General features: G+C 37.5%; 1 protein-coding gene across 1 annotated transcript in view; it reads left to right on the plus strand.

The window, feature by feature from the left end:
• Window positions 1–23,317, plus strand: part of Lars (leucyl-tRNA synthetase) — a 71,465-nt gene that overhangs the window by 34,541 nt on the left and 13,607 nt on the right. Inside the window, exons 13-26 of the mRNA XM_013025498.1 lie at window positions 1,272–1,412; window positions 3,933–4,010; window positions 5,498–5,583; window positions 5,668–5,733; window positions 5,820–5,902; window positions 6,501–6,639; window positions 7,054–7,266; window positions 8,688–8,745; window positions 10,811–10,874; window positions 16,902–17,085; window positions 19,088–19,178; window positions 19,969–20,109; window positions 21,278–21,418; window positions 21,812–21,922. Of these exons, the coding sequence (XP_012880952.1) occupies window positions 1,272–1,412; window positions 3,933–4,010; window positions 5,498–5,583; window positions 5,668–5,733; window positions 5,820–5,902; window positions 6,501–6,639; window positions 7,054–7,266; window positions 8,688–8,745; window positions 10,811–10,874; window positions 16,902–17,085; window positions 19,088–19,178; window positions 19,969–20,109; window positions 21,278–21,418; window positions 21,812–21,922 (1,596 nt within the window). The remainder of the gene's footprint in view (window positions 1–1,271; window positions 1,413–3,932; window positions 4,011–5,497; window positions 5,584–5,667; window positions 5,734–5,819; window positions 5,903–6,500; window positions 6,640–7,053; window positions 7,267–8,687; window positions 8,746–10,810; window positions 10,875–16,901; window positions 17,086–19,087; window positions 19,179–19,968; window positions 20,110–21,277; window positions 21,419–21,811; window positions 21,923–23,317) is intronic.

Raw genomic sequence — 23,317 nt, forward strand, 5'->3', positions numbered from 1 at the left:
TCCGAGTTGCGGGCTGGGTTGGGCGGCCCCTGCCGGGTCGTTGCGATCTGGCGGGTGGTCTGCCGACAGGTTCCTTTGTGGCGCTGCTGGTGCCGGGCGGCTTTGGCGGGATGGAGCCTCTCCGCTCCGGTGGAGAGTGAGGGGTGGGGGTGGGATCCTCGTGGAGAATCCCGGCTGGTAGGTTTCTCTGTTCCTGGCGATCCGCTGTTCTGCGAACTGGTACCTGGTGATCTGCAAGCGGCCCCCTGTGTCTCTGGGGCTCCGGCAGCCCCCGCACTGCTGCGCGGCCAGTAAAGGTTGGGGGTGGGGTCTTCGCTCTTCTCTGTTCTGAAATTCTTCTTTTCCTCTCTTTCTTTTTTTGTTATTTTCCACCTCTGGTTTTTCTCTGAGTGTTCGTCTTTTTGTTGTTGTCTTTTTGTTGTTGTCGGTCTCTTGGGGAGATTAAGCGTTGGAACTCTCTTTTTGGTTGGAGAGAGCTGTGGCGTTTCCCTACTGCCCCATCGCCATCTTGGTCCCCCCTCCCCACCCTAGTATTTTTTAACATAGTCCTAGTAATTGCTTTATATTCATACTTTCATGTTAGTCCCTGTAGGGGAAAAGCAATTACTAGTAGAATAACTTTCATGAAGAATTCAGAAGATTTAGTAAGGGATATAGTTCAGTGAAAAAGTATTTGCCCAACATGAGCAAGGCCATGGGTTTGATTCTCAGCACTGCAAAAAAAAAAAAATGTTGTTCACATTGCTTTGCCTGTGTTGTGGTAGAGATTGAGACCTGGAGGTGGTGAGGTTGGTACAGAGTTCGGTTCACATTCACATTGTAAATTAGTCCTCTGTGATTACTTAATACGTGCTACTACTGTAAGGATATGCACAACTTGAAATGACTTAATATATATGCTATTTTTTAAAAAGCTATATATATATTTTTCTTTTCTTTTTTGGTATTGGGGATTGAACCCAGTACATTATTCTTGCTAGGCAAGCACTTTGCCACTGAGCTATATATCCTAGCCCCTATATGCTATATTTGTGTCTGTTCATTGAGATTCCTTTTTGGTGCCAGTCATGGGGCTTGAACTCAGGGCCTGAGCACTATCCCTTGGCTCAAGGCTAATGCTCTACCTCTTGAGCCACCGTGTCATGTCCAGCCTTTTCTGTTTGTGTGGTACTAAGGAATTGAATCCAGGGCTGCCTACATGCTAGGCAAGCACTTTACCACTAAGCCACATTCCCAGCTCCCAAGAATGTTGATATTGCTGTTCTTTGTAGGTCCCAGTCATTGAAATCCCAGGCTTTGGAAATCTTGCTGCTGTAACTGTTTGTGATGAGTTGAAAATTCAGAGCCAGAATGACCGAGAAAAACTTGCAGAAGCAAAGGAGAAATTATATCTGAAAGGATTTTATGAAGGTGTAAGTGATAATTTTTATTTTTGTATTTGATTTGTTCTATGATTGGTGATTTTGTTGCTTGATGGTTTTTAAAAAGATTAAAAATTAGTTTCAGTAATATACTGATTTGTGTTAATATTGATTTGAAGTTATTATGAAATCATGTATGTTTTCTTTTCTTTCTTTCTTTTTTTTTTTTTTTTGTCGGTCATCGGGCTTGAACTCTGGGCCTGGGCGCTGTCCCTCAGTTCTTCAGCTCAAGGCTAGCGCTCTTACCACTTGAGCCACAGTGCCATTTCTGGCTTTTCCTGTTTATGTGGTGCTGAGGAATCGAACCCAGGGCCTCATGCATGCGAGGCAAGCACTCTACCACTGAGCCACCTTCCTAGCCCCTCATGTTTGTTTTCTTTTCTTTTTCTTTTTTTTTGGGTCGGGTCATGGGGCCTGAACTCTGGGCCTGGGCGCTGTCCCTCAGGTCTTCAGCTCAAGGCTAGCACTCTACCACTTGAGCCACAGCACCACTTCCAGCTCTTTTCTTTTTGCTTATGTGGTGTTGAGGAATTGAACCCAGGGCCTCATGCATGCAAGGCAAGCACTCTACAACTGGTGCACTTTCCTAGCCCTCATGTTTGTTTTCTAAATTCCTAGTTTTTTTTTTTGTTTTTTTTTTGGTTGGTTGTGGGGCTTGAACTCTGGCCTGGGCACTGTCCCTGAGTTGTTCAGCTCAAGGTGAACGTTCTACCACTTGAGCCACAGCGCCATTTCTGGCTTTTTGGTGGTTAGTTGGAGATAAGAATCTCCTGGATTTTCCTGCCCAGGCTGGCTTTGAACCGTGACCCTCAGATCTGAGCCTCCTGAGTGGCTAGGCTTTATAGGCATGAGCCACTGGTGCCTGGCTCCTTTTTATTTTAATTAAGTAGTTCATTTTTTGGTTAGGCAACTTCAGTCTGTTAATTTATTTGTTAATTTAGTGCCTACTAAATGCCAGGTGAACACAGCAAATCTATTCTGAACCTTTCTTTGTTCTCGGTTGTGCCCATTAATGTGGCTTAGATGGCCATGGAAAGAAGACTGCTAAAACCTAACCAAGAGTTTATCTACTTGAGGTTCAAATGATGACTTTCAGGGTCTTTTGAAAATTTTTGTTTTTCTCATTTTCCTAGATAACCAAGACTAGCCAATTGTGTTTTATATATCTTGGGTGGTAATGAGCCAACACTTAACATAGCACTACACAGTGTAACTTTTCCACAGAATAATCCTGTGTAGTGGGCACTGTTATTGACATTTTACAAATGAGGAAGTTGAAGCATAAAGAGATTAGTAATTTTTTCAAGGCAATCAAACCGTTAGTGGTTTGAAATACGGTTCAAATTAGGTAGCCTAACTCCAGGATATGTTCTTTTCTTTCTCGTTCTCTCTTTCTCTTTCTTGGCAGTACCAAATGCTTGCTTGTCTTGATTGCTTGCTTGGTGCCCTACCACTCAAATCGTGTCTCAAGTTTTTTGGTGGTTTTTTTTTTTTTTTTTGCTGGTTATTTTGGAGATGAAGTCTCTTGGACTTTTCAGACCATACTGGCTTTGAAAAGTCATTTTGAGATTGTATGAAGTATTTGTACTCCTTTTTTTTTTTTTGTTATTGGTTGTAGGACTTGAACTCTGGGCTTGGGCACTGTCCCTGTACTCTTTAGCTCAAGGTCACTGGCTTTACCCTTGAGCCACAGCACCACTTCTGGTTTTCTGATGGCTTATTGGAGATAAGAGTCTCATGGACTTTCCTGCCAGGACTGGCTTTGAACCATGATCCGCAGATCTCAGCCTCCTGAGTAGCTAGGATTACAGGCGTGAGCCACCGATGCCTGGCTATAGTAGTATTTGTATTCTTAATCACTGTATCATGATGGTTATTGAATATGACTTCATAATGAAGCTTAAGTATGTAATGAGGATTTTTGATATGTTAATTATTAGAAGGTCACCAAGGACTGTCTTTTTCACTTAACATAGAAACTACTTGAGGGAGATACAAGAGTCAGGTCCATGGATGACATATGTAAGGTTGGCTACTAAAGATAGCTGTGAAAAGTTTCTGGCCTAGATCTGTGTCCATGGAGATTCAGCTAATACTTGACTTAGAATTAAATCTTTCATGTAAGAGGCAAGCTGAAGAAAAGTAGGCTTATAATAGGAAGGTTTAGAAAGAGAAGCATCCGTCCATCCATTCATCCATCCATTAGTATATACATAAAACCATCAGTTTTTACACATTAGTAGAAGTACATCTTTTTGTGGAAGCCTGAGAAATGGAAGTTCCTAATTGTGCTCACAATCGCTATCCCAGTTTTTCTTAAAAGAAAGTGTGTTATAAATATCAGTTGTCTAAGCTATCCCAACGTAAGTAGTATGCTTATAAATTGATAATTTTACACTAAAAATATTTAGGTTTTAGGAGTAGAAGAAAACTAGTAAGGGCTAACTTGAAGGAAAAGGTCAAAGTAACTTTTCATTGTTTTACATGTGTTTTTTCCCTCTCATCTTTTAGATAATGTTGGTGGATGGATTTAAAGGAAAGAAGATTCAAGATGTAAAGAAGACTATTCAGAAAAAGATGATAGATGCTGTATGTGAGAGACTGTCCTCTGAAGGCTATTTTGAAAGAGTTGTTAATTAATAGACCAGTAGTAAATTCTGTTGAATCTGGAGCCATATTAAGATTTTATGGCAAAAATAGACCTAGTTAGTAATTCATTTAACTTGAATATCCTACCTGTAATGTGGATGAAAATAGTATTCAAAAACACTAAGCACACACAGAAAACTTTAATGATATTTTTGGTCAGTAATCATTTTAGATACTGGTGTAATTATGGTGCTTTACTTTTTTTTTTTGTCAGTCGTGGGGCTTGAACTCTAGGCCTGGGTGCTATCCCTGAGTTCTTCAGCTCAAGGCAAGCACTCTACCACTTATGCTACAGCACCATTTCTGGTTTTCTGGTGGTTAATTGGAGATGATTGTCTCAGGGCATTTTCATATGGGCTGGCTTTGAACTATGATCCTCAGATCTCAGCCTCCTGAGTAGCTAGGATTACATGTGAGCCACCAGCGTCAGGCTGGTGCTTTACTTCTTACTTCACCTCTACCTCTTTCCTCCATTTTTGTAATAAACCTTTTCTACCTAGCTTAAGCTACTTTTAGCCCTATGAACCTTTTAGTTCATTGGTAGGAAATGTCACTTTATTCCACTAGAAGAAATCTGGGAAAGAGCTATTGCCTTTGGGGAAGCCCTAATGTTTATCCATGTTACTGTTGACTCTTGAGTTGTTACACAGAAGATTCTTCTAGTGACTGACTTAAAAAGTCTATACATTTGGGAGCTCATTGGGGAATTAGTGGTAGGATTAATTTTTACTGTATTTGTCCCTTTTTTTGCTCAGACTGGTCTCAAACTGATCCTCCCATTCTCACTCCCAAGTTGGTAGGATTATAGGTGTGAGTCATCAGTGCTTGGGAATTATAGTTAATTAGGTAACTTTTTTTTGCCGGTCTTGGGGCTTGAACTCAGGACAGAGGCACTGTCCTGAATTTTTGTTTTCAAGGTTAGTGTTGTACCACAAAAGCTATAACTCCATTCTGGCTTTTTGATGGCTAACTGAAGATAAGAATCCCATGGACTTTACTGCCTGGGCTGACTTCAAATCCTCAAATTTCAGCTCTGTAGTAGTTTGGGTTATAGGCATGATCCACCAGCACCTAGCTTCATGGCAATTTTATCTTTATAATGAAACAAATGTCATAGGAAACCTAACTATCAAGCCATAACACTAGGAGCTGCTAAAATATGTTCATTTTTCACTGGTGAGGCTTAATTTCACTGATGAGCCTAGGGAAAATTGCCAATTTTGTAAAGATGTATGTCATTTCAAAAACAAATGTTAATGCAGAAGGAAGGGCACGTAACTTCAACCCTGGGGAGAGGGAAGAAAGGGATACGTGAGTTTTGATTATTGGGGACATAAGGTATTTCTTTAAAAAGTAGCTTTTATCACCCTCAAGGAATGGAGGTTAATTTGCTGTGTTATCTGACATTTGTATTTGCCCTGTTTTAGGGGGATGCACTGATTTACATGGAACCTGAGAAACAAGTCATATCCAGGTCTTCAGATGAATGTGTTGTGGCTCTGTGTGACCAGTGGTTAGTCTCTCTTATTGAAAATTCTGTCTGTCACTTTTCCCATCTGACTTAAAAACTAACAAACAATAATTTGTCCATTGCCAGGTACTTAGATTATGGAGAAGAACACTGGAAAAAACAGACTTCTCAGTGCTTGAAGAACTTGGAAACGTAAGATAAGAGAAAGGAGGGAAATGAGATAAGAAACATGGGAGAAAATAAGGCAAAGGGAGACACTTTGCCTCTTGCTTTTTCAGATTCAGTGAGGAGACGAGGAGGAATTTTGAGGCTTCCTTAGACTGGCTTCAAGAACATGCTTGCTCAAGAACTTATGGTTTAGGTAAGCAAAGTGCACACATTTCTGTTTGAATGGCTTATCTGTTACCCAGCAATTACACATCTTTACCTTTTCTCTGAATTGTAAGTGACAGGTTTTGGTAGAGGACAAGGGAAACCAGGATGTGATTCTCTACCATTTATCAGATGATAGAAATATGTCCTTTTAACCTATGTAGTTTTTTTGTTTTGTGACTTTTTTTTTTTAATAGGAAGAGTTCAGAGCTTTACCTGTTTTGTTTCTTATCTACTATTTTAGTTTATTTTTACTTATTATTTAAGTAGAATTAAAGAACTTCCTGGGCTGGGAAGGTGGCTCAGTGGTAGAGTGCTTGCCTTGCATACATGAGGCCCTGGGTTCGATTCCTCAGCATCACATAAGCAAAAAGAAAAAATGCCGGAAGTGGCGCTATGGCTCAAGTGGTAGAGCGCTAGCCTTGAGCAGAAGAGCTGAGGGACAGCGCCCAGGCCCAGAGCTCAGGCCCCACGACCGGACCCCCCCCCCCAAAAAAAAAGAACTTCCTAAATGAGTGAGTTGAAAATGCAGATTTTGAGGTCTCTACAATTCCTTAGGCATAAATTTTCTTCTTTTGACATTTTAGGCACTCGCTTGCCATGGGATGAACAATGGCTTATCGAGTCACTCTCAGATTCCACTATTTACATGGCGTTCTACACAGTTGCACATCTGTTGCAGGGGGGTAACTTGAGTGGACAGGCAGAATCTCCACTTGGAATCAGGTTGGTAAATTTAAGGGTAAGTTAAGGGAAAGGAACATAGCTTGTTAGCAAGTGTTGTGATCATTTGATTTATGTACTGAACGTTTTCTTCTGTATTTAATTTTCATAAGAGTCCAGTTAGCAGAAATTTGCTGTTATTTTTAACTGTGGAATTAAAAAATTAATCAATAGCCCCTCTATTAACATTCATTCTTCATTCTTGTAGGAGTTTTTTGTCCTTGTTTGATGTTGTAGCTATATTGAGAAAGATTCCTAATTTGTGGTTAGATTAAAATTTTTGATTCTTTCAGAGAATTTTTATTATGCATTTGTGTATATAGTGTAATGTGTATGTAAATGTGGTGTGTGTGTGTGTGTATATGATATATATATATACATACATGTATGTGTTTTGTTTGCTTTGTTTTAATATAGGCCACAACAAATGACAAAGGAAGTTTGGGATTATGTTTTCCTTAAAAATGCTCCATTTCCTAAGACTCAGATCCCAAAGGAAAAATTAGATCAGTTAAAGCAGGAGTTTGAGTACTGGTATCCTGTGGATCTTCGAACCTCTGGCAAGGATCTTATTCCAAATCATCTTTCATATTACCTTTATAATCATGTGGCAATGTGGCCAGAACAAAGGTGAATGCTAAAATATAGACTGCATTTATTGATTTTTATTGAATGTATTTTATGTTTTCAAGTATCTAAGAAATTATTGTGGAATGTACTGCTAGACTTGCCAGTTACATTAGTCTTCTTAATTAAAAGTATACTAAGATGGGTGTTGGTAGCTCATGCCTATCTTCCTAGCTACTTAGAAGGTTGAGATCTGAGAATCATTGTTGAAAGCAAGTTGGACAAGAAAGTCCATGAGATTTTTATCTCTAATTAACTACCAAAAAGCCTAAAGTGGAGCTGTGGCTCAAGTGGTAGAGAACTAGCTTCTAGTACAAACTTCAGGGACAGTGCCCAGGCCCTGAGTTCAAGCCCTAGAACTGGTGTATGTGCATGTACACTCGCACATATACACGCGCGTGCACACACACACACACACACACACACACATGTATGTTAAAATAGAAAGCATGTTTCTTCTTACCTGTGACAGCTAGAAATCTTTCCTACCTCAGGCTACCAAAGTATCAGGTGCATTAATAATGTGCTAATAATTTATTTGACCTATTAGATGTAGGAATAAAGACAATTCAAGCCACACATTGTGGCTTAATCACATTAATCACTTATAGTAACTGCTTTAGTCATCAGTCCAAGTTATCAAGGAAGATCTGTGGTAGTCACATTTAAAAGACATTTACTGAGGCATAATATGGTCAAGTAACAGCCCAAACACCCTAGTAAGTGGCAGCACTAGACTGCAAATCCAGAGAGTCTGGCTCTAGAACTCCTGTTTTCATTATGTTCCACATGATCTCGTTGCTAGAAAAAATGAGTGAAGGAATGTGCACAGCTTGAAAATTCAAAGAGTATGTAAAAGAGTAAAAAGTTCAAAGTGAACTTTCACCCTTGTGGCACTACCACTCCTCTCAGTTCATTACTGTTAGTGTTATCTTGTGATTCATCTGGAAGAAAGTGTGTATGCATATATTAACATCAGATGTCTGTATGCAGCATTTACATTTTTGCCTACCATATTTTATACACTATTCTGTAAAATAATCTTTTTGTATTCATACATATAGCCCTGCTTTTTAAAAATTTATTTAAGGTAAACAGTAAGTTTATTTGAAAGCGAAAGGAAAGCCATGAAAGAAAATTAGCAAGACTATCCATCTAGAGAAGGGTCCAAAGGGGAGGAGTCCCCTGCCTATTTTTTAAAAAGTAGTTAAAGCTAATACATACCTATGCCATAATTTTTTACCGCTGTCTTTTTGTTTCCTTTTAAAAATGGGAACACAAGTAGGGGTGCTGCTCAGAGCACTGCAGTAGATATCCTTGGACATTTCTTAGCAAATGTTTACTAATTGTTAACCTCTACCTCAATACTATAAGTCTAAACTGTAATCTTTAATTTTTTTGTTTTGAAACATTTCCCTGTGAAGAGACAAATGGCCTGTAGCTGTTCGAGCAAATGGACATCTCCTTCTCAACTCTGAGAAGGTAAGGCTCATTGCCCCTTAAAATTTACAGTTCTGTGGAAGGCTTTTCTAATTTTGGAAGTTGTAATTTTTTACTGGAAGAAATGAGGAATATAATTTAATGAAAGCTGAAACCTATCTAAATCTGTAGGACTGAGAGCATAAACAATTTTAGTCTCAGAAATTAATCAAGTGGAATAGTTAGCATTAATTGAGTAGAGTAGGGAAAATGTTCCAGCACTTGTGTTGAATGGCAAGATTGTGACTAGAGAGTGAGAGAAAAAAAAAGGAAAGAAAACATAAGGATAGTAAGCATAAAGATCTTAAACTTGACCTTGTTTCTCTTATTAGTGGAGAAATGGTTTTATTTTATACTATAGCCCCTAAATTATTTAATCCTTCTTCCCAGGTAGTATACCATCCTTATCCTGCCACCATTATTGCTGGTAAAATGTTCATTAAAAAAAAATTTTTTTTACAAGTTACAAAAATTTATCTTCCTACCTCTTTTCTTTATACTCCTAATTGAATCAGGGTCTTGTGCAAACTAGACAAGTGTTCTGCTACTGAATTATATTCCCAACCCTTTTGTAAACTTGTTTTGAGACAGAGTTACTAAGTTGTTATGCTGGGTTTGGCCTTTTGATCATCCTGTCTCAGCATCCTGAGTAGCTGGGATTTCAGACATATCCATCCCATGACCACTTGGCTTTTATGCCATTAATCTATATCCTTAATAATAGAAGGTTGTGCAGACTTCTTGACCAGAAGCCTCATTTGTTCCTCCAATACATATACAAATTAGAGAAGAATACTCCTCTTCAAAAACAACAGCAAAACAAGATAAAGGTGATAGTATTATTTGTTTCTCATTAGTAAAATTTAGATTTATTACATCTAATGAATTTTGCTATAACCAGTGGAATATTAATGACAGAGTATTAGTTATTCTAAGTATTATGGAATAATGAAAATAGATATAGATTCAAACAGTGGCATTTGAAACAAATTTGTATCTGTACCAGATCCAGCCAGTATCCTAAAAATTAAAGGTAATTAAAAAGTTTAAGAAAATCTGTTCATTAGATGGAAATACAGTTTTTTAGAAGCATGAGTCATTATAAACAGGCTATCTATAAAGATCTATAAAGATTTTTGTTCAACTAACTTGATAATTGAACTCATTTCTTCTTTGTTAGTCAAAGTGGAATAATATGCATAAATATACATATCCATTTGTTTTTAAGTTCAGTTTTAATTTTAGAGACAGGGTTATACTATGTACCCCAGAGTGGCCTCAAGCTTTCCTAGTATGCTGGATTACAAATGTGTGCTACTGTGCCAACCAACTGAATAATACACATACACACAAACACACACAAATCCCATTAGACTATGACATTTTCTGTGTTCATGTGAACATTGTTATGCTATATTAACTTTGTTATGCTATATTATTAACTTCATTATGCTACATTAACATTGGTAGAATAGTATACTTGCTATCATACAGCAGAAAAGTGATGTGATGATTATTTCTTTGACATCAGTAATATAATCATGGCATAAAGATTTTAAAACATTATAAGTAGTTATACTCTATAGTGCTTCCTAGATGTACTGCCTTAGCGCCCAGCAGTTTGATCAGTTACTATGACAGTAATGACAGGATCATTCTTGAAATCTTCACTCTAACCTCATAAACTAGTCCATCCCATTTCGGAGTGATTCTGAATGCTCTAAATCTCTTCTTTACATAATTAACTGAAGGACTCTGCATCTAGTGGAATTATTCAACACTTGTAACTTAGTTACCAGAGGGCGGTATAGGCTGATGGAAACCACAGTGGACTGAATATCAGGCTTATCTCTATGTAGCTCTGATTAGCTAAATCACTTTATTGATCTAGCTTCTGTTTTGCTTCTCTAAAAGTCATGTATATTTTCCTTCCATGTCTTGAATTCTTTTTTCTTCATTTGTCAAGGACAACCTGATGAATGTTATTTGGTTAATCTGGTTTATTTTATTTATCTATATGTATATCTCTATATTCTTACTGAGGACTGACATTGACTTTCTATTTCAGATGTCAAAATCTACAGGCAACTTCCTCACTTTGACTCAAGCTGCTGACAAATTTTCAGCAGATGGTGAGTATATGTTTTATTATTGCTGTCGCATAGGCTCTAATTCTTAGATTACAGAAGACTGGTTAAAATACACATAAAAAAACTATATAATTACTCAAATAAAACAAAAAAAAGTGGTGTTACTTTTTTTCCTTCACTTCTAACAAAATTTTTAAATATTTATGTTCTAGATGGATGACAGTATTTTATATAAGACACAACTACAGATATGTGTTCAGGAACAAATTATGAGTTTAGAGTTTTCTTTATTCTTTCTTTTTTTTTTGTCAGTTGTGGGGCTTGAACTCTGGGCCTGGGTGACAGAAGTCCCTCAGGTCTTCAGCTCAAGGCTAGTGCTCTCCCATTTGAGCCACAGTGCCACTTCTGGTTTTTTGGTGGTTAATTAGAGATAAGAGTCTCATGGACTTTCCTGCCAGGCTGGCTTTGAACCACAGTCCTCAGGTCTTAGCCTCCTGAGTAGCTAGGAGGCTATATATAGGCATGAGCCACTGGCGCTCAGCTTAGAGTTTTCTTTTAAATGAAACTCATGGTAACTGCTAAGATTTAAACTTGTTGATAGACTTCCTGAACCCACAAAAGCTTTTTCAACATTTGTCCTGTGTGTTTGTTGTTCCCCCAAATGATTTTTCTTTCGTCTTTTAAAAAATAATTATTAGGGCTGGGAAGGTAGCTCAGTGGTAGAGTGCTTGCCTTGCATGCATGAGGTCCTGGATTCGATTTCTCAGCACCACATAAGCAAAAAAAAATCCAGAAATGGTGCTATGGATCAAGTAGTAGAGCGCTAGCCTTGAGCTGAAGAGCTGAGGGACAACACCCAGGCCCAGAGTTAGGCCCCAGGACCTGTCCCGCCCCCCCCCCCAATTATTATAAAGGTGATAATATAGAGGGGTTACAGTTACATAAATCAGGTAAAAAGTACATTTCTGTTTTTTTTTTTTTTTTGTCAGTTGTGAGGCTTGAACTCCGCCTAGGCACTTTCCCTCAGCTCTTCAGCTCAAGGCTAATGCTCTACCACTTGAGATATAGCACCATTTCTGTTTTGTTTTTTTTTGTTGTTGTTGTTGCTTTTTTTTGTCACTGGTTTTTGAGTGGTTAATGGAGATAAGAATCTCATGGAGACTCTTCTGCCTGGGCTGGCCTTGAACTGTAATCCTCAGATCTCAGCCTCCTGAGTAGCTAAGATTGTAGGCATGAGCCACTGGCTCAGTTAAGAGTCCATTTCTTTTTGGACAATGACATCCCCAGTTTGTGTGTGTGGGGGGGGGGGGGGGGGAGGGAAGGCCTGGGCACTGTCCGCTCAAGGCTAGTGCTCTACCACTCTGAGCTACAGTGCCATTTCTGGTTTTCTGGTGGCTAAATTGGAGCACATCACACAGAATTCCCTGCCTAGGTTGGCTTTGAACTGCAGTCCTCAGATCTCAGCCTCCTGAGTAGGTAGGATTACAGGAGTGAGATAGCAGCGCCTGGCTCACTGTTACATTTCTATATATGTCACAAATACAAACCAATGAGTCTCAACCTTAGTTATAACTTTTGTTGAGTTGTCTATTGGAACTATTTCTGTTTCTTAGAACACATAATTTAAAATATTATTTGATTTTAAGTAAGTAATATATATATGTAGTTCAGTATTCAGAAGATATGAGAAGCATGTATATTAAAAACATTCCTTCTCTTATGCCCTAGCTACTGATTTATTTGCTATTAAGTTGGCAATTTCTTCCTGTGTTTGCTTTTCCTGTATCACTAGTAGAAATGTAAATTGGTGTTTCTGGAAGCAGCTATGGCAATTCCTAACAAAACTTGTCTTGGCTAAACAATCTCACTTCTAACAGTACAAACATGTATTCATTAATCACTGCAAAACATTAGTCAACCCAAACAAGTGGTTTTGCATATGTTAGTGAATAAACTAAGTATGCAAGTGTACAACCACATACAGAATATTATGCAAGACTTGTAAGAATGTAAGAGTGATTTCTAGTATGTACATTTTCAGGGAAAAACCCCAACAGATCTGGGAAAGAATGTGTGATGTGTATACTTCTCATTACCAAAGTAGGGTATAGAAGAATTTACATATCCACTAATTTTTACGAACAGCACTAGAATGATTAGCTGGAAACTGGAGAGATTAGTTACCTGTGAGGTGGGTAGGAAAGGCTTGGGGAGGATGGCAATTGGCTAGTCCTTAAGGATAAAGAAGGGGAGATACTTTCCTGAGTATTTCTTTTCTATAGCTTTGGCACTAAAACCATAGTAGTGTTTCTTATATCTAAATGTAAATGCATAGTTAAAATCAGCTAGGTTGTGTGGGTAGGAGACTGCAAGTGGAACATTCATAGTAACAAATGGTCATGTCTATATTGCAAATGGAATCTGGACTTTATTGAAAGAAATAGGGAACAACTAATTTTGAAAACAGCCTATTGCTTAGATACCAAAGCTAAAGACAAAAAGAACTGTGTAACAGTACTGCTACTAAGAGTAACAGATGTGTTTCTTACAAGAGATAGAAGCAATTATGAAACTGTACACTGGATTAAAAAAGCAGTAAAAATACATTGTATGTAATAGAACTGCTGTCTTAACTTATTGTCAGAAAATGAAGTAAATGGGGAAGACTAGAATAAACTGAATGGTATTAAATTGAAGTTGGAATAAGTATGAGCTCATGATTTTAAAAACATTTGCTATCTATATATTTGTATTTGGGAGATCTCTGTCTATCTGTCTATCTCTTCTCTCTCTCTCTCTCTCTATCTATCTATCTATGTTTGGTGGGTCTTCACTCTGTAGCCCAGACTAGTCTGTAGTTTATGATCCTCCTGCCTCTGCCTCCCAAGTGCTAAGATGATAGGTGTGAACCAGCATCCTGAGCTCATGATTTACTTTTGTTTGTGTGCGCCATTACCAGGCTTGAACTCAGGGCTTCTCTCACTCAGCTTTTCTGCTCATGGTTCATGATTTAGCATTTGAACTACACCTCCTGTTGCATGAAATTTATGTTATGTGCATGTATATAATAAATATTAATGTTATGTGTGCATAACATTAACTCTCTTGTTTTGCCTACTGAGAATGCTTAGGGCAGTGACGCCTCAGCAGCAATGAAACAAAGGGCATTCAGAACTTACTTTCTAAATATCATTTTCTCTGAGGAACTGGAGCTTCTCAGAAAAGTGATGGATTTGAGGGCTGGAGCAGAGAAAATACACAGGATAAGTGGAACATGTATGGTGCCAGAATAGTAAGGAGGAGCTTAGGAAAGGATAAGGTTATTTTTGGTCTTTTTGTTTCATTCATTCATTCATTCAAGCACAGAGTTATGTACTTTATGATATAGCCCAGGCTGGCTGGCTTCTAATTTGTGTTCTGATTCTGCCTCAGGAGTACTGAGATTACAGGTGTGTGGCACCTTGCCAAGTCTTTTCCTTCCCTCCCTCCCTCCCTCCCTCCTGCCTTCCCTACCTTCTTTCCTTCTTCTCTTCCTTCCTTCATGCCAAGGATCAAATCTAGAGTCCCAGTCTTGCTGAGCAAGGGCTATACTTCCAAATGGTGCCCTTTCCCCAGATATGGGGGACATATTGAAACAAACAGGAGACAGCTTGAGGGGGCTTCTAATGGCCTATGCAAGAATAGTTTATGTAACCAAGTACATAATGATAGTATTGATTAGTACCCAGTGAATGAAATAACTGTTTGTAAGTGCACACTGATGTATATTAATTATTGAATAGACAAATCTATATAGGAGTAAGGACACTTTTTCTTGTGAAGTCCAATGAATAAATGTAAGAATATTGAGTAAAAATATTTATTTCCTAAAATCACTGCGCAAACTAACTATAGTAATAATTATTACAGATTGTTTCAAATGAAATATGGTCTGCATATCCTCAGAGTATCTCTCCTAAGGTATTATTATTTGCCAAGGAAAGAGTAATTTTATAAGGAGAAACTTGTTTATAACAGCTTAACTGAGAGATCTATTAGCAATACCAGCTGTAAGTCATGTCATTATCATATGTCTTCCTGGTATGATACACTATAGACACATCTGTTTTGTGATTTTCTTGCCAAAGGTTTATAAACTCCCCAGGTCATGAGTGAACATCATACAAAACCAAAATTGGGAGCAGTTCTCTTAAATAATCAGTATTCATCTGAAGTGTCAGGGTCGTGAAAGACAGGAAAGACTAAGAAGCTGTCACTTTGAAGAGACCTAGGGGACACAGCACTAAAATGAAATGTGCTATTCTGGTGTGGGTCTTGGAACAGTAAAAAGATATATGAAACACTGGCAAATTAGTATAAGGTGTAGAATTTGGTTAATGATATTTATACTAATGTTAGCATTCTGGTTTGAAATGATGGTTAAATTCCTTACATTAGGAAAGCAGGGTGATGGCACACATTTATTTTTAACTCTACTAGTTTTTTAAAAATATTTGTTCTGTTAAGAGTAAAATTATTTCAAAATAAGACTAAAAAGTACTTTGGGCTTCTGGTGTACAGATATTTGATGCCACCATCTGTGTCTTCATCTACCACCTGTATAATGCTAAGGGTGCCCACATAAACTACTTGTACTGTTGTGTATAGATTTGATATTACTGCATATTAGTATGTAATGACTTTCTTCTTGTTTTTCAGCACTAATAGCATTCCACTGTGGCCATGTCCTGTGGTTTAATTTATTAATTTAATTAGGCTTATTAATGGATTTTTAGTCTCCTCCTGCAGTATTTTCTTTCTTATTTTTTTGGCAGGGGGTTGATAGTAGCCGTACCCTCAGGTTTTGCTTTAGTTATTTTTCAGATTGGATCTTAAATTTTTTTCCTGGGCAGACTAGGACCACAGTCCCCTAACCTATGCCCCTTACAGAGTTGGGTTAAAGGTATGTGCCAGCCACTATATACAGATTATTCTTTGAGATGTGGTCCTGTCAGTTTTTCTCCTGTGCTGACTTCAAACCATGATCCTCATATTCCCGTTTTCCAAGAACCTAGTAGGATTATAGACACGGGCTTCTGTGTGAAGGTTTTGGTAGTTTTAAAAGCTGAGAGTTTAAAAATGTCATTTTATTAATGAAATATTTGGATGAACCTAATTTTATTTATTTTTTTGGGTCCAGTAGTGGGGCCTGAACTCTGGGCCTGGGCGCTGCCTCAGCTCTTCAGCTCAAGACTAGCGCTCTACCACTTGAGCTACAGCACCACTTCTGGCTTTTTTTTCTTTTTTGCTTATGTGGTGCTGAGGAATCGAACCCAGGGCCTCAGTCATGCAAGGCAAGCGCTCTACCACTGAGCCACCTTCCCAGCCCCTGAATGAACCTAATTTTAGGACTGAAAAATTAAATTTGCATTTGAACACCTAAATCATCAGTATGTCTTCATGCTTTAAAATATTGTAATATTTTGCTACTTGTTAATGAGTCTGAGATGTTCATAGAGAAACTACAAAGAAATATATAGCTATCCTCAGTTTATCTAATTTACTTCCAATGCCTCATTAAAGATTACTTTATCTCATTAACTCAGCATGATTAAGAAGAAACATATTGATGCTAAGTGTATGCAGATTGATAGAGATGGTTCAAATACTTTTAGTAACTTACTTAGGGATCCTACATTTGGTGACTTTATTTTTTTTGTGTGCCAGTCTTTGGTCTTGAACTCTGTCCCTGGGTTCCTTTTGCTTAAGGCTATCACTCTACCACTTTATCATTTGAGCCACAGTGCCACTTCCAGCTTTTTCTGAGATTAATTGGAGATAAGAGTCTCATCCCCACTGCTGGCTTTAAACTGTGATTCTTAGATCTCAGCTTCCTGAGTAGCTAGGATTACAGGTGTGAGCCACTGGTGGCCAGCCAACTTTTGGTGATTTTGATATTTGCTGTTGATCCAAGCAGTCCTTTAAAACTTTTATTATTTCTTAATTTATCTGTGGATATCTGGATACAGAGTTGATACTTAGTAACCATATTTTTAGTTCATTGATTGATTTTCCCTTTATTTCTTTTAGGAATGCGCTTGGCTCTGGCTGATGCTGGTGACACTGTGGAAGATGCCAACTTTGTGGAAGCCATGGCAGATGCAGGTATTCTCCGTCTGTACACCTGGGTGGAGTGGGTGAAAGAAATGGTTGCCAACTGGGACAGCCTAAGAAGCGGTCCTGCCAGCACTTTCAATGACAAGGTGTTTGCCAGGTAAGCTGGGATTCCCAACTGCTATGTGCTTTTGGAGTTGTAGTCCTGGTGGGTCTTTAAGTTTTCTTTTGCTTTTTTTCTTTTCTCAAACATGTTAGATGATAACAATAGCTACTGTTCACTGATGGCTTCCTTGTGCCAGGTCCAGTTAAGTACTTTGCATCCATTATCTGACTTTCACCTCAAATCATTATAGAGATATTAGTAGCTCCATTTTATAAAGAACTAAGGTTTAGAAGAATCAAATATATTTTATTAAATACCTTGAAGCTAGTAATTGAAACCTAGGATGTAAATTTGTTTCTGTCTCTAATGTCTGTTCTTATAACTAAGGTAGTTCCAGGGAAAGTAAATTAAGAGAAAAGGAGAAAAGCCTTTTTGTTTTTTAAATTCAAGACATTCATTAACTTTTTTGTATCAGGAACTATTCTAAGCCCTGGTGTTACTCATGTCATGAATGTGACATGACTCTTTCTTGTTGATCAGGACAGAAGAGCACTGCACCAACTGTAAATGTAATAATAAAGATAGAAAATTCACAGATGTATGAATTCTGTGCATCTTTAAAAATAAACAATGCAATGGGAGGAGGAAGCCTGTATAAACCATAGAAAGCTTCCTGCCATTGTATCCTCAGCACTGGCATTATAGGCATATATCACCTTACCTGATAATTACATAGTATTTCAATAATGTTAAACAATTTACCTTCTTAAACATTTATCATTTCCTTGTGGTAAAAATTTTCAAAATCATTTGTCGCAAACAACAAGATTTCATTTTTTTATATGCTCATTGTGTATGAATACCAGGGTGTTTTTTTTTTTTTTGCCAGTCTTGGGGCTTGAACTCAGGGCCTAGGCACTCTCCCTGAGCTTCTTTTGCTCAAGGTTAACACTCTACCACTTGAGCCACAGCACCACTTCCAGCTTTTTCTGTGTATGGTACTGAGGAATCAAACCCAGGGCTTCATGCATGCTAGGCAAGCATTCTGACTAAACCACATTTCCAACCTAGAGCACCACATTTTCTTACCAATTCATCAGTTGATGGGCAATTAGCTTGTAATTTCTTGATTTTGGTGAATAGTGCTGCAGTGAATATGGGAGAGAAAAATGTCTCTGACAGACTGATTTTGTTTGTTTTGGACAAATCAGGAGTAGAATTGTTGGATCATATGGTAGTTTTATCTGAGGCTGTTTGAGGAAATTCTATACTCTTTTCCATAATGCTGTACATGTAATTCCACTAACAGTGGGCTAAGGTTCCTTTTCTCCACATCCTTCCCAACATTTGTTAATTCTTTTAGTCTTTTTGATAGTAATTATTCTCAGTTTGCATTTCCTCATGACTGATTAGTAATGCTGAGCACTTTTTCATGTACTGTTGATCATTTGTTTATATGGGACATGTTTTTAAGTATCCAGTATTGTATTAAAAATGCAGTCATTAAAGTATGGCTACAAACCTTATTTGAAGCATCTTTGTGTTTTATTGGAGATTCACAATGCAGATTGCAATAAGGAATTCCCAAAAAAATATCATTAGCTAAATAGGAGCTCTCACAGTAAAAGGTGATGATACTTACGGCAATCTATCTAGACAACAGAGATACTGCACTTGGTAGCTTTCAGGAGCATGAAGCTGTTTCTGTGCTGAAGACTTTTTTTTTTTCATGAACACTTTTTTTTCTTCACTCGATTACCTTAAATTTTATTAATGTTTTCAGTTCATTATTTACACTAAAACATGGGCTTTAGAAAGCATTCTGATACATAAATAGACCAAGGGACACTTGGGTAGCTAATCACTAAAACATTGTGCTGGACACTTAAAAATAAGTCAAACACTGTCATTTCAGTGCTTCTATGAATGCATATTAGTCCTTACTTAAGATACATATATATATTATATCTACATGTATTCATATATATTCACATATGCTTACACAAATACAGTAGCCCTTAAATTCAATAACTTTTTGAATGTTTTTATTCAATAGTGAAATGAATGCAGGAATCATAAAGACAGATCAAAATTATGAAAAGATGATGTTTAAAGAAGCTTTGAAAACAGGGTTTTTTGAGTTTCAGGTATGCTATTTTTTTGGTATCTAAAAGAAGTCAATGTGAATATGATGTATTTTTTCCCCCTTTCCTGTCCTGCTAATTCCATGTCTAAAGTACAGATCAAAGTCTTGTTAAGAAACTTTAAAATCTTTAGTAGATAGTGATTTTGTCATTTCATTGATCCTTTTCTCTACTGTGTTCATTTAATGTAAAGTATTTTGTTCCTATCTGAACTTTGAGCATATGAGATTAAATCCAAAAAGCAGCCACCCTTTCTATACAAATATTTAAAACTGATTAAAATGAAATTATAATTTACTTGAGACAAATGGTTTCTGAGGTCTTCCACAAGATGTCAGTATTTCTCCATGTATCGCATTTCAAGTGTATACAGTAAAAATGCTGTTTTTTTTTTCCTTTTCAATTAGTTTTGTAAAATCTCTCATTGGGATTTATGTAACTTGGTTCTCAGATGTAATTAAACAAGGAGAAGTGCTGAGAATATCAGTGTGTTGTGTTTGTGGCTGTTTTGATATTTAACATCTTTCCTATAGACTGCTCAAAGCCAGCATGCTTAAAGCAGTTAATATTATTTAGCTTTTCTCAGTATAGAATGCCTATGAAACATTTTTTTCTTGAAATAATTAATATATACAATATATTTTGAGTAAAGGCTGAAACTTTCTTGAAGTAAAAGCTTTGTAATAATCTCTCATGGAATTGAAAAAAAAGAGTAAAAAATACAACAGAAATGCTGACTTTATTTTGTTTTAAAAAAGGTGAGGGAAATGGTAAACAATTTGAAATTTTGTAGGCTGCAAAAGATAAATACCGTGAGTTGGCCATAGAAGGGATGCACAGAGAACTGGTGTTCCGCTTTATAGAAGTTCAGACACTTCTTTTGGCTCCATTCTGTCCACATGTGTGTGAGCACATCTGGACACTCCTGGGGAAGGTATGGACTAGCTTTGTTTTTGACCTTATTAACTAAGCATTGTAATAAAATTGTCACTTAGAGAAAAAAGCAGAAAATGAGTTTCTGAAAAAAAGATTCTGGTTTATTGTCATAATTATAAGGGGTTGAAACAGCTAATAAGACAGTAAATTATATAGGTACTTTTGTGTATACCCAATGTATGTATTTTAAAACATGTGCATGTTTATCTCCTACCTAATCTCATCTGTTAGAAAATTTGTAGTAAGTTGAATATATTCAGATATAGTTTGAATGTATTTTTTTTTTTTTTTTGCCTGTCCTGGGGCTTGAACTCATGACCTGGGCACTGTCCCTGAGCTTCTTTAGCTCAAGGCTAGCACTCTACCACTTGAGCCACAGTACCACTTCTGGCTTTTTTTGTTTATGTGGTACTGAGGACTCAAACCCAGGGCTTTATGCATGCTAGGCAAACACTCTACTACGAAACCACATTCCCAGCCCGAATGCATGTATTTTTATAGTGTTCTTCCAAGTGTTTAAAAAGTAAAGATATTGTAAAAGACAAAAACTGTTACGAGCTGCTTATAAGCAAAGAATAGAAGCACATAGTTGTACAAACTTGTTTTATATATACTGGACTGTACGTTCAAGGATATTATATTAACATTCTTACTGTGAAGATAAATTCATCTATTCTAGACCTGCCAACAATAAGTACATTGGCTGGTTTAATGTTTCCTTTCAACCTTCTTAGTGAGGCTGGTTTGTATTTTTCAACTTATTTATGATACAGAATGTGCTTGTAAGCTATACTGAATAGCCATACTTTCAATAGTGGATATATTAATAGGATAAAAACTGAGTGTGCGTAATTTATATAATAATGACTAAATTTAGGCAAATTAGCATTACATAATTTTCTTTGAAAGTGAGCATATGTGTGTGGGTATTAATACATTTGTACAAATGAATGTTAATTAAGAATGTAGAGTCAGACTTCACAGCTTGAATTCTTGGGAACATTAGATCAGGAACTGTAGAAGTGTGTTATGTGTAGTCAGGTTTGAACTTTGAGCACACAATTACAGATGGTAACTTTGGTATGTAACAGTAAGCGAGAACTATTAAGTCATTGTACTATCTAATCTCACTGAATCTTTCCTTGGTTTTGTTTTATTTTTAAAAGACTGACTCAATTATGAATGCTTCCTGGCCTGTGGCAGGGCCTGTGGATGAATCCTTGATCCGCTCTTCACAGTATCTCATGGAAGTAGCACATGACCTTAGACTGCGGCTTAAGAACTATACAATGCCAGCTAAAGGGAAGGTGAAGTCTTTAAAACTTGTTTTCACATTTTTATTAGCTAATATATATTAGTTGTTCAAAGGGGTTTCATTTAGTATATTTCTATGCATGTAATATACTTTGACCAAATTCACCCCCTCTTACTCTGATTCCCCCTTCTTGCTTTCTTCATATATATACACACACAGTGTTTCCTAGAGATCATTTCTTAAACATTATTGGTCAAATAACATTTAGCAATAGTGAAAATGAACACTGATTAAAATATATTGTGTTGTCTGTATTCACTATAACTATAGTTGTGTAGCATGTATATTTTAAATGTTAAGGCAATGGTAATATATATTAAGGGAGAGTCATTCTCACTTTTGGCCTGTGTAAAACCAGTGTTTGTCCTTTTTCCTTCCTTTGCAGAAGGCAGACAAGCAGCCACTTCAGAGGCCCTCGCATTGCACCATTTACGTGGCCAAGAACTACCCACCATGGCAGCACAGCACTCTGTCGCTTCTGCGTAACCACTTTGAGGTGATGCCCTCACCTATTTCTCCCCTGAGTAATGTTGTGTCCCACTTAGGATGTTTTTGTTTTTTGGATGTTAGTGATGTCTGGAAGAAAGGAGACAGGCGGCTTTGTTTAATTCCCTCCAGGCAGGGAATGTCCTTTGTTATCCTTGGTAGCTCATAAGTGGATATTGAAGGAAAAAGTGCTGTTTTTTTCATCATTTCTAAACTTGCTTGTAAAGATGTATCTAGTTGTAGGTAATTAAATGGTGTGGGTTACAATTCTGAAGCAAAAGAATAGAGATTTTCATTTGAATTTCTTACAACTTTAATAATAGGATTCAGGAATTCTTAAACTTCCTCTATTTGAAGTAAATTGAAGCTTTCTTCTGCAGTATTTGTTTGTTGCTTTGTTTACTTTGAGATAGGGTCTCAATATGTAGCCTAAAATGCCCTCAAACTTACCATCCTCCTGCATGCTGGGATTATACCCAGCTGGTCTTGAGAACTTTGAAAGAAAATGTTCAACTTGATAATTACCCACAGAAATTTATACTCAAAGAAGTTTTGGGTTCTGTTAGGCAAATAGCTATGAAGTATGATAGTGCTATTTAAAGGAAATTCAATACTGAGGTTTGCAAGGCAGACTCTACCAGTTGAGCCACTCCACAGTTCCTTTTTACATTGGGTATGTTTTGAGATGAGTCTTGCTTTATGCCAGGGCCAGCCTGGACTGCACTCCTCCTATTTGTGCGTCTCTGTGTCATTGAGATGACAGGGACACACCACCATACCCAGCCATCGATTGAAATATTCTTTTTAAAAAATATTTTTGGTTGGTCATGGGGCCTGAACTCTGGGCCTGGGTGCTGTCCTTCAGCTCTTCAGCTCAAGGCTAGCACTCTACCATTTGAGCCACAGTGCCACTTCTGGCTTTTTCTGCTTATGTGGTGCTGAGGAATTGAACCCAGGACCTCATGCATGCAAGACAAGCACTCTCCCACTAAGCTACCTTTCCAGCCCTCGATTGAGGTATTCTTGTGAACTTTTTTGTCTGGGCTGATCTCACATGACAGTCCCCTCATTCTGCCTCCATGTAGCTGAGAGTACAGGCTTGAGCTATTATAATTAGTTGTTTTTCTTTACATTCAAAGTATAGGAATAGTCAGTGTGTTGACTTTTTTTTGATCAGTCATGGAGCTTGAACACAGGGTCTAGGCACTGTCTCTGAGCTCTTTCACTCAAGGATAGTGCTTTACCACCTTGAGTTTCAGGCTGTTCTAGTTTCCTGGTGGTTAATTGGAGGTAAGAGTCTTACAGACAGGGCTGGGAAGGTGGCTCAGTGGTAGAGTGCTTGCCTTGCATGCCTGAGGCCCTGGGTTTGATTCCTCAGCACCACATAAGCAAAAAGAAAAAAGCC

This window comes from Dipodomys ordii, unplaced genomic scaffold (genome assembly GCF_000151885.1).
Source record: "Dipodomys ordii isolate 6190 unplaced genomic scaffold, Dord_2.0 Scaffold85, whole genome shotgun sequence".
NCBI classification, from domain to species: domain Eukaryota; kingdom Metazoa; phylum Chordata; class Mammalia; order Rodentia; family Heteromyidae; genus Dipodomys; species Dipodomys ordii.